Genomic DNA, 11223 nt, shown 5'->3' on the forward strand with positions numbered 1-11223 from the left:
ATAACTATCGAAGGATTCATGTATTTCATCGTAAGGTTGGAGTGTAATTCCGCTGACTGGTTTTGTATTTGCGCTTTGATTAAGTAATGCGCTTTGCAAAATTATTTGTTGGTTTTGCATACCTTTCATGGTCTCCATCATCTCGGTGAGGACTTCTGCTAACTTTTCCATTGTAAAGGAATTCGTTACCTCTGTGTAGTTATGGGTCTTTCGGTAGCGCGGATATTACTTCGCGTGGATTTTATCGTATTTTTATTCAATCATTACTCGTCGCCATTCTGTTATATATCTAATTATATTAAATAATAATATCGAAATATTCTATGCGTTTTATTTGATAGCTCAATCAATAATCCAAGTCAATTCAAATATGACATTGTCTTCTATTCATAGATAGAATGAACCATGAAGGCCTAACAACTACCTTCTAAACCTAGGCCCCTCGGCAAGGTGCCCATCACGCAGGCAGCGTTCCCGCGCTGTATTGCGATAGCAATCCTCTGCGCGAGAAAGCTGCCGGCGCGAGATTCCCCTGTTGCCTCCCTCAACCGCTTCCCAAGCTCCTTAAGGAGCCCACGCGCTCCCCTACCCCACGGCCCGAGTGTCTCGACGCCAAATGCTACGAACTCGTAGTTGGCGCCGAGACAGCTGTATTTGTAGGCCTTAAACCGCTCTCGGGCGTCAGCCGCTGCCCCGGCATTTCTGCTAGTCGCTTGAATGTAGGATGCTGCCAACGTATCGGCGCAGGTAGCATCCCATACCAGCGCGCGGCCCATTCTCCAGGGGATCAACGACATCCCGTCCGGGCGCTTGCCATCGTCCCGTACGATCTGGGGCTCCAGAGCTGCGGGGACGTTGGCACTGACGAGAGCCCTTCTAAGGATGTCGTTGAGGGAGGCGTGGCGAGACAGGCGGCCGGCGCCCGAGAAGCAGGAAAGGCCGTGGTGGCCAAGCCGGTCCACTTGGGCCCCACAAGAAGCACAGGCGTGGTCTGTGCATACCTCGATTCCAAGGCGGAGACCGACGGCTATACGTAGGGTAACTGGGTCAATTAAAGTACCCGTGTTGGGCGAGGGATAGGCGTGAAGCCAGTGACCTGATTCCGGTTTGGACACGGCTAGGAGCCTCGCGAGGTCTTTGCCTGACGATGTGGCCACGAGAGAGTTCAGGGTGGCAACGGAGGCTATTGTGTCCCATGCTCTCTGTTGTTTGGGTCTGGATGGCAAGCTTGGGCTCGGTCCAGCCAGCCAAGCATTCATGGCCCCATCCAAACACGCGATCTCGCAGTTTGTAGCCGTAGGGGCTTTCAGGATTTTACCTGCGAGATCGGACGTGCTATGGATAGAGGAGAGGAATGCCGGCAAAGCGACACCTGAAATATTTCGAGTTCCCAAGCCGCCAAACCTTACCGGTAAACAGGCCTGGGTCCAAGCCTGGTCGCTAAAATGAACGTTAAGAACGGTCTCAATTTGGCATTTTAAATTAGCATTTGTCCTTGTCCATCACTGTCATGTCATCACTGTCAAATTGTCATGTGTCACTGTCAGGTCAGTGTCACTGTCAGTCAATTGAATCGTGTGTGCTTGCGGTGGCGAACGGTGCTGCGATTTTGATTAATTTTACTTCTTATAATAATATCTTGTTCAGAATTTACGTATTAATTGAAGTTCCGTTGTACAACACTTTACTTTTTCAAATACAATATGATCCTCAATGATATATCTAACATGGTAAGCGATCTATAATTCTAAATTAAAAAATGCTTGCATTTCGTATTTTTAAGGTTTACAACATCCTGAAGGCTAACGTTTATGAAATTCATAGAATAACATATACATATACTTTGATTGAGAAAATGGCTTAAATCATACTTTATTTTCGACTAAGTAACTTAAATGATGACAACATATCCTTTCGAATTTACATAGCATTCACTTTATTTTTGTTTGTAGGCCGGTTGGTGGACGTTCCTGATCGCCCTCAAAATACTCCTCGCCTCCACATACTTCTTCTTTGCTAAGAAACCAAAAAAGTACTCTCCGCACACTGATGCTTTAGCAACTGGCAATTATACTCCATGGAAGACATTACCGTTGGTAGAACACGACGTGACGGTAGAAGAGTCTCCAATCATGGGCAAAATTGATGATAACTGTTTAAATGTTGGTGCTACTAGTTTCCTATGCTTCGATAAGGAGGAATCTATAATGGAAAATGCAATAAAATGTTTGCACAAGTATGGAGTTGGTTCCTGCGGTCCCAGAGGCTTCTATGGTACGATAGACGTGCATTTAGAGCTGGAGGAGAGACTAGCCAAGTTCCTGGAAGTGGAAGAGACGTGTGTGTATTCATATGGGTTCTCTACAATTGCTAGTGCTATACCGGCATATGCTAAAAAACAGGATATTATTTTTGCGTAAGTTTTTCCTGTATCGCTTTTGATGTATGCAAATTAGGTACACCCTTCATTTGTCATCTACTGTTTACTTTAATCTAGAGACAATTTAGTGACTAAGTGTGGTTTTCCTACCATGTCTTTATTTTTATATTTGACGACCAGTCTAGCCTAGTGGGTAGTGACCCTGCCTATGAAGCCGATGGATGAATTTATTTGTGTCATGAACACAGATATTTGTTCCTGAGTCATGGGTGTTTTCTATGTATATGAGTATGTTTTTGGCTATATACATATTTTGTCATCTAGTACCCATAGTACGAGCTTTGCTTAGATTGGGGCTAGGTCGATTTGTGTAAGATTGACTCCAAACATTAATATGCATGTATTTAATGAGTAAGGTAGACTAATATGATGGTTTATTATTTTTTAACTGACCAGGAAAAAATTGCCTATTATTTTTAAAGTAATTTTGACAACATTGGTATATTTTAGTGTCTTTTATGCCTTTATAAGGCAAAGGAAATATATTTCCCACATGATTTTGAATGATAGGGTTCAATTTGACATAATTTCTTACACCCCTTATGCCTTGTATAAGTTAAATTAGATGAGGTTTGACTTATCTTAAAAAAATTGTATAGCAACCTGTATAAGTATTTATGTTTTTTAGTGATGAAAAAGTCTGGTTTGCAATCCAAAAAGGTTTTGACGCAGCCCGTAGCACCATTCGCTACTACAAACACAATGACATGCAGCATTTAGAAGCGCTGCTAACTGAAGCCAAAGAGAAGAAGCAGTTGAGTGCCCGGAGACGAGCATTCCTCGTAACGGAAGCTGTGTTCTTCAATACTGGAGAAATGTGCCCGCTTTGGCAAGTGGTCGCTTTGGCACGGAAGTTCAAGTTGAGGATTATTTTGGATGAGAGCTTGAGTATTGGGGTATGTAATATTGTGTCATAATTTAGTAGCTTTTCATTATCATTTCTGCTGCAAGACAGGTTAAAAATGGCTGCATTATTTTGAGCGATTTAATACATGTTAGTGAAAGAATAAGGATCAAAGTCAAATGACGTTCTAAAAGTTTTAATCATGTGTCGAAAGATGCCAGTAAATTAACTGTGGCTACAAAGTTCTCTTTGACAATCCACCTCTATTTCAAAATGTTTTTGCAGTAGGTAATCACGTTTCATAACGCCCCTAATTAGAATCATTATTGGTAAATCTAAGTACAATCGGTTAAAGTTTTTGTACTAATTTGAATAGCCTCCAAACAAATGAACTCATAAAACATTATCTATTGTTTGTTAATAACTCAGTTATGATATTAGTAATAAATATACACCGTGTTTTTTTGATTTCCGTTAATTTCAAGGGTGCATCCCTGAGCTTAAATTAAGTAACTTTCTCAAAGACACCGGTATTCTAATTAACTCCATTTCGGAGATAATCAATGTTTAATTTTTATCTTTAAGGCCCTTACGAGCGTGTACACTTGCCTTAGGGCCTGTTTACATATTGATTAGTGTTCAGTACGAGTTCATACATTTGCTCCTAAACGTAAAGTACTATCTCGGACGATTGATGTTCGAAATGACATTGATAATAAATAATAAATAAATATTATAGGCCATTATTACACAAATTGACTAAGTCCCACAGTAAGCTCAATAAGGCTTGTGTTGAGGGTACTTAGACAACGATATATATAATATATAAATATTTATAAATACTTAAATACATAGAAAACACCCATGACTCAGAAACAAATATCCATGCTCATCACACGAATAAATGCCCTTACCAGGATTTGAACCCGGGACCATCGGCTTCGTAGGCAGGGTCACTACCCACTAGGCCAAACTGTTGGTCATATTGATATGTCACAGTTTTCAATTGTTTGGTTGGCCCGTGTAACAACAACGCTATATGCAACATTTAATTACTTTTTATAAAAATAAAAATACTTAACAAATAGCAAATTTTTTTTTTTGCAAATTAACTATGCCATTTAGTTTCCTTAAACGTACTTACCGATACCCCGGAATTAACGGAATTCAATAAAAACACGGTGTATGTTCCCCTCCTTTAAGTAATTGTGTACTGAAGTGATAATTGTTTTTTTTTTATTGTCAATATTTTATTTCAATATTATTCTTTTTGTAAATAATTTATTGTATATAGAGATGATTATAATTATCTAAATGTTTCTTTGTGTTGGTATGATTACTTAGGTATATAATAAAACCTAATTAACTATCTATATTTTTGAAATAGTCTTTTCACTAGCTTTCATATTGCTATGGAAAGAACCCCCTATTTCTTTTTCATTTGTGACGCCATTTTCAAAATTTATATATTCTATGTCACTAACACCATTCTGACGAATTGAACGACACCTCATGGGTCAAAAACCGTCCATCCGTTTGGGCTGTAGGGCGTGCCAAAGAAATGGACATTACATACATACGATAGAAATACATTACCCTCCTTCTGACGTAGTCTGGTAAAAATAAGATTTTGTAAAACGTGTACAATTTAAGACAAATTCTTGCTGCGAATTAATTACTTATGCGATAACTCTTGTTATCGTAAATTGACGGTCATCAATAAAATTACTACAAAACATCTACTTCCGCTGTCAAAGTGGGCAGGGGGGCACATATTTTTGCTTAGAATTTACACTTCCTCTACAATAAACTCTTTTGCACACCGCGACTTTTTAACGCGCCGTCAACATGCGTTTGTATCGATATACACACGCGATTCGCACGCAAGTCAGACGCAGCCTTTGCATACCTACAGCGATGCAGACGCGCCGTCGAAGCGCGTTTGTCGTGATACAGACGCGATACTAACGCGCCGTCGACGCGCGCTTGTATCGATACAAACGCAAACAAACTGCTTCGTGGATTGAAAAGTCGCGGTGTGCAATGGCCCTAATAGGCCACGAGGGAGTGTCGTTATAAACGTCGTATTTTCATACAAATTTCGCTTTCATTATGACATTGCCACACTTTGTCATTGCAAGTACCATGCAGAAACTTCGTCCAATTAGTTTTTTTTTTTTTTTAATTATACTCAGGTACTAGGCAAAAACGGTCGTGGTCTGACCGAACACCTTAACGTGCCCCGCGACGAGGTGGACCTCATCGTTGGGTCCTTAGAGCATTCGTTCGCCAGCGTCGGGGGCTTCTGTGCTGGCTCGCACTTCATCGTGGAGCACCAGCGTCTCTCCGGCCTAGGTGAGTGTCTTTCTGACCCGAATGAGGTGGACCTCATAGTTGGGTCCTTAGAACACTTGGGTATTGCAGGTGCATCAAAATGGATCGATTACCTTGTAAAATAATTTTATTGGTTTTACAACAATTGAAAGCGGAAAAAAATGTAGTTCCGTCAATTTGATTACACAACTAATGTGAAAAAATTTAATTTATCAGGAAACAACAGGGTTTCCCCTTTAGTTTACAAATTGTATACAGATGTCCGTTGCAATGTAAACATGATCTGTGCTTTACTCTGGTCAACGTAGTATTCGGACCCACAACTCTAGATGCCGGTCACGTGCTAGCATGTTCATTGTACACCCTTTAATTTGTTTGCTAAATTTCTATAATAAAATACCAGGCTACTGCTTCAGCGCGTCTCTTCCTCCGATGTTAACGCAAGCCGCCATCTCCGGGCTCGACATCTTGGAATCCAGGCCCGAGATCCTCACAGAACTCGAGGAGAGCTCCAAAAAATTGGACAAGTACGTAAACCCCATTTCATTTGCGATGGCGGAGTTCTTGAGACGGTCATTATTAGACGTAAACAATAGGGACCGTGCGCGTTGGAGGGTCTGCCATCTTGTGGCCTGAATCGGAACCATAAACAAGCACATGTACACGTCACGTGTTTTCTTGTGCATAGTAGGTTCTGTCCATCTTGTGGGCTACATCGGAACAATAAACATCACATTTACGCCTCGCGCCAAAAATCTGACGGCTCCTGTGCTGCCTCCTACAGTTCATGCACGCTCCCTATACAAGTAATGACAACAAAAGATACCCGGCAATCTTTTTCTGCGGGCGTCGTGTCTTACATGTAACTGTCCAGTATTGATCCTTTTGTGTTATTACTTGACCACATGCTGGCTTTGAAGAGCAGAGCTCGTAAAGCAATTGTTGAACAATAGATCAACATTATGGTTCTCTTTGTGCAGTTTCAAGTGGAATCCCGCCACCGCAAATGAAATAGAATACGGTATAACAATCTAATAATTACTTATCTTTGCTAAGTACGAGTATGTCGTTACCCCGCTGTAGCAATTTCACTTTAAATTGACCGATTTGAGTTTGACTAGTAACGAGGTTTATGAAACATCAGTTAACAGTGTTGCATTAGTACCAGGGCTCGGAACCGGTATTGAAATACCTGGTTATATCATTCTAAAACCGTTATCTTTTTTCGTTCATTAAAAACCAGTAAATTGAAACTATAAAAAATTGTTCTCGCTCCTTACCGGTAAGAGGAGGGAACGAAATTGTATGGTTCGCGAATAATTATATAATACCGGTTAATGTCGGCTTTCGGTGACGCTCGGTTAAACTCGTTCATATGTGAAAGAACTAGCAATACTTTTTCGTTCTATTTTGCTTCGCTATTTTTAATTTAACCGGTTAATTTCGTTCGACAAAAACGAAAGACGAACGCATTTGGCATAAACCGGTAATTCAATAGAACAGTTCTTTAACCGGGAACCGAAATCCTTTTCGTTCCCGGATGAATAAACGAAACCGGTTTGAAAATATAAATTGGTCTCCGAGCCCTGATTGGTACCACATAAATATGTAGGTATAAAATTACTATCACATTGAAAGTATGAGTTATGTAATGAGTTAGCCCGTTAGGTATACGTGATAACGCTTGGCGCGATAGCGATTTCTTTTGGTCTATGATTCATGATCATGACAATACACGGTACTTACAGACGGCCTACGATAATTTGGAAAGTTAACTTTTAAAATCTCGATATGATCTAAATCGACACGAGTTGCGAATTTAATTCGCACATGTATCGTACAACGTTTTACAGTACATATGGCCCTTTAAATTGTAGACATAGTTACGTAATGTGCTTATCACACTAGTTGGGTAAAATAGCACCATATAAATAATAAATAAATAAATAAATATTATAGGACATTATTACACAAATTGACTAAGTCCCACAGTAAGCTCAATAAGGCTTGTGTTGAGGGTACTTAGACAACGATATATATAATGTATAAATATTTATAAATACTTAAATACATAGAAAATACCCATGACTCAGGAACAAATATCCATGCTCATCACACGAATAAATGCCCTTACCAGGATTTGAACCCGGGACCATCAGCTTCGTAGGCAGGGTCACTACCCATTAGGCAAAACCGGTCGTCAACCATATGTACTGTAATATCCATTAATGATTAATGATTTATATGAATTAATATATTAGTACATTACGATACAAGTGCGAAAAATAGGAAATTCGAAACGAGTGGCGATAAATTAAAACACGACCGAAGGAAGTGTTTTAAATCGACACGAGTTGCGAATTGCCTATTCGCACATGTATCGTACAACGTTTTACAGTACATATGTCCCTTTAAATTTTCGACATAGTTACATAATGTGCTAATTTACGCACTAGTGCGGAAAAGTAGCACCATATGTACTGTAAAATATATTATAATATGAATTAATGATTTTACCTGCTCACACATTTATTAGATTGCGACTTGTAAAGGAGAACAGTTGGACAAGCATTTCTGCACAAGCTAAAACAGGTACTTCGGGCTCGCAATTTACTTCACACAATAAAATGTGTGCTAGGGAAATTTGAATCTAATTGTAGGTAATATAGATCGAGTTGACTTCCTGCAAAACAGTAAATTGGCGTATCGAGTTATTTTAGTATCGGGGATAAAAAAACTACCTACTTTTCATTGCAGGGCGCTCTCAAAACTCAAACACTTCACATTCCGCGGCCACGCCCTCTCGCCCATCAAGCACGTTTACCTCAAAAAGGACCTCACGGACCGCCTTAAACACAGCTACCTCAAAAACATCATGAACTACTGCCTCGAAAAAGGTGTTGCTTTCTCCGTAGCGGCTTACCTAAGGGATGTGGAGCACAGTTGTCCGGAACCTTCTATACGTTTGGCTTCGAGTAGGAAGCTTAATGATGAGAATATAAGGTTGTTGTGCGAGTTGTTGGACGAGGCGTATGAGAAGGTCGGGCCGCAGCCGGAGCTGATGGCGCTGTAGAGGTGACTTTATTTGGGGAGGGGAAAATATAACAGTACATTTTACGACATGCTGTGCATTCGTGATGAATTTGGAATAACTTAACCTTTAACAAACAAGAGACGACTTTAAAAACATTGTGATGTTATTCATCAGCAATGGGGTTAACCGGACATTTTTCAGATGGCGTCAGTATAGGTTTCCTTGTCAATCTGTCAAATGCACAAATCAAAGGTGCCTATAATATCTGAACTCCCTTGATTTTCTTCTGAATCTGAGCAGATTCTCACAAGGAACTTAATTGCAAATAAATCAAAGTATAAATAAGAAAAAACCAAACCTGCTGAGCCGTCTTCGAGAACATACTTAAATATTTTTGTGACATATATAAATACACGAAGACGGACATAACGAAAGCATATGAGTTCTGTTTTTGCCTTTTTGGCTACGGAACCCTAAAAATTAAATAACGAACGAACTGAAATCTTCCTCCGTATCAATCAAAAATTGACTTGTTTTCTTCCCTGGACCACAGAATAAATAACAATACGAAAGTACAGAAGGTTCACTCGCCACAGACCTAACGAATTAGGTAACTAAGTAAGTTTTAAGGGTAAAATGCAGAGTAATTAACTGCATTGACTCTTTGTTTGTTTAAGTCAACACTACTGACAGTAATGACTACTGTGTTCAATCATCGAACATAGTGGAATGGTTTTATTATAATAACATTAATAGCGGTTAAAATATCATGAAGTATTTTGTTTTACTAAGCACAGTATACAATGCATTTATATGAAGTCACAATTTAAATAACAATTTAACATAAAACAGTTTTATGCCTCCATATATGGTACGATTCATCTTTACAATCCGTCGTTATAGACCGATCGAAACGACGGATCGATAGTGTATGCCAATATCGTTCAGGATTTACTGAACGAAGACGATATCGGAAATTGCAATAAAAACCCGTGCAATCATGAATATCGCAACGATAAATCGCAATTGTATCCCTCATCGTGCACCGATCATAATGATCAATAATTTATTACTCCTTGTATTTACTGGCATTTTCGAAGCGACCGATCGTCTCTATTTTCGTCGGCTTGATCGAAGCGATTAATCGTACCATGTATGGAGCCCCTAACACATGTTCCATAATGGTTAAAGTTTTTACTTAAAACTAGGAGATTAGCTAAACGTTAAGTTGTTTATTATTGAAGTACATTCGATTTTAAAGCACTACGTTATTTACTTACACTATTATATGACATTTTAATAGTTACAAATACAAATATACCGGTATCTAATTATAAATAGGCAACATGGTCACAATTATCGGTATACCGGTATTTCGTTTTTCACTACACATAAAATAGTTATATACTACTAAATATGTTTTAAGTATTTTTCAGCAATATTATGCAGATGTCACTCAAGTATTAAGCACTTAACTAAGTTACATTTGTAAGTTACGCAAAGTATGTAGATCATGTGCCTTTACATATATTTAGCGATTACCAAAGTAATATTCTAAAACCAAAGTTCCCATTATGCTGCAAATGCCTAAATTGCGTGCATAAGTATAATTTTAGCATTTTCTTTTTCTTTCGAAGTCATGGTAAACGTTGTAGCTACGGAATTAGAAACGGTAAAAAAATATAAAAAATACCGGTAATTTGGTAAACCGGTAAATTACTAGTGTTTTTCATGCAATAATTTTATCGGCTGCATTTCCTAATTGTAGCCTTTCGGTTTTTTTTACCACATTTGTGGTATTTTAATGTCTGAAGCGCATTTCAACTTTTAACCTATTAAAATAACGTAACATTTTTAATAAATTAAAGTAGTTACTGAATAATTTGGAATATAATTGTATTTTTTATAATTTTTTTTACGTGTAAGTACCATTTGTCTCAATCGAAATATATTTAGATATAAACCTTGTCACAATGAAGTATGTTAACAATAATTATGTTAAGGTGCTCAGTATTATAAAATCACTATTTAATACCTGGCATACATATTACTCAGATATAACTACTATACAAGGTCAAAGTCATGACCAGTACCAAGAAGAATTATGATGCCAAGGACATCTATTGTAGTCAGCATTAAAAAAATATATATTTGTCATTGTTCCTTCAACATTTTTTTAAGATTATACATTTGTATTAAATCTCTTATAGCAAGCAATGACAGCAGGTTATTGTTATTCTAACTTACAATCAAGTTTCTATGGATATTCCTAAACAAAGTCATCAGATGTCATAAATAAGAATATAACATATTGCTAAATACATATGTAAAAGAATACAGAACCAAATTATATAAAAGTAGGTACCTATATAATATGTGTGCCAGTCAACAAGAGCGCAAATCGGCCTAAATATTATAACAATGTTAAAATTAATTGTTTGAAGTACGTTATGTAGATCAACATAATAAGATTAATAAGTACATTATTGCACATCGCTTGTTATATTATTTTTTAATAAATGCTTTATCAATTTCTAAGTGTTCTTATTACTAAACTATCCTTAATCAAAG

General features: G+C 38.1%; 1 protein-coding gene across 1 annotated transcript; it reads left to right on the plus strand.

Annotated features, from left to right (window-relative positions):
• Positions 1–1561: 1561 nt before the first annotated feature.
• On the plus strand, positions 1562–11190 carry LOC133523228 (serine palmitoyltransferase 1). The gene is made up of 6 exons (XM_061858708.1): positions 1562–1730; positions 1953–2416; positions 3069–3336; positions 5480–5639; positions 6022–6145; positions 8376–11190. The coding sequence occupies exons 1-6, from the start codon at positions 1704–1706 to the stop codon at positions 8689–8691; spliced, it is 1359 nt and encodes a 452-aa protein (XP_061714692.1). The 5' UTR covers positions 1562–1703; the 3' UTR covers positions 8692–11190.
• Positions 11191–11223: the final 33 nt, after the last annotated feature.

This window comes from Cydia pomonella, chromosome 12 (assembly GCF_033807575.1).
Source record: "Cydia pomonella isolate Wapato2018A chromosome 12, ilCydPomo1, whole genome shotgun sequence".
Taxonomy (NCBI): Eukaryota; Metazoa; Arthropoda; class Insecta; order Lepidoptera; family Tortricidae; genus Cydia; species Cydia pomonella.

Bases quoted from the DNA above. Each gene is read 5' to 3' on its own strand.
- LOC133523228 (XM_061858708.1), top strand. From the start codon at position 1,704: ATGATCCTCAATGATATATCTAACATG. The intron at 3,337-5,479 runs GTATGTAATATT...AATTATACTCAG, and splicing joins ATGAGAGCTTGAGTATTGGG to GTACTAGGCAAAAACGGTCG. The intron at 5,640-6,021 runs GTGAGTGTCTTT...ATAAAATACCAG, and splicing joins CCAGCGTCTCTCCGGCCTAG to GCTACTGCTTCAGCGCGTCT.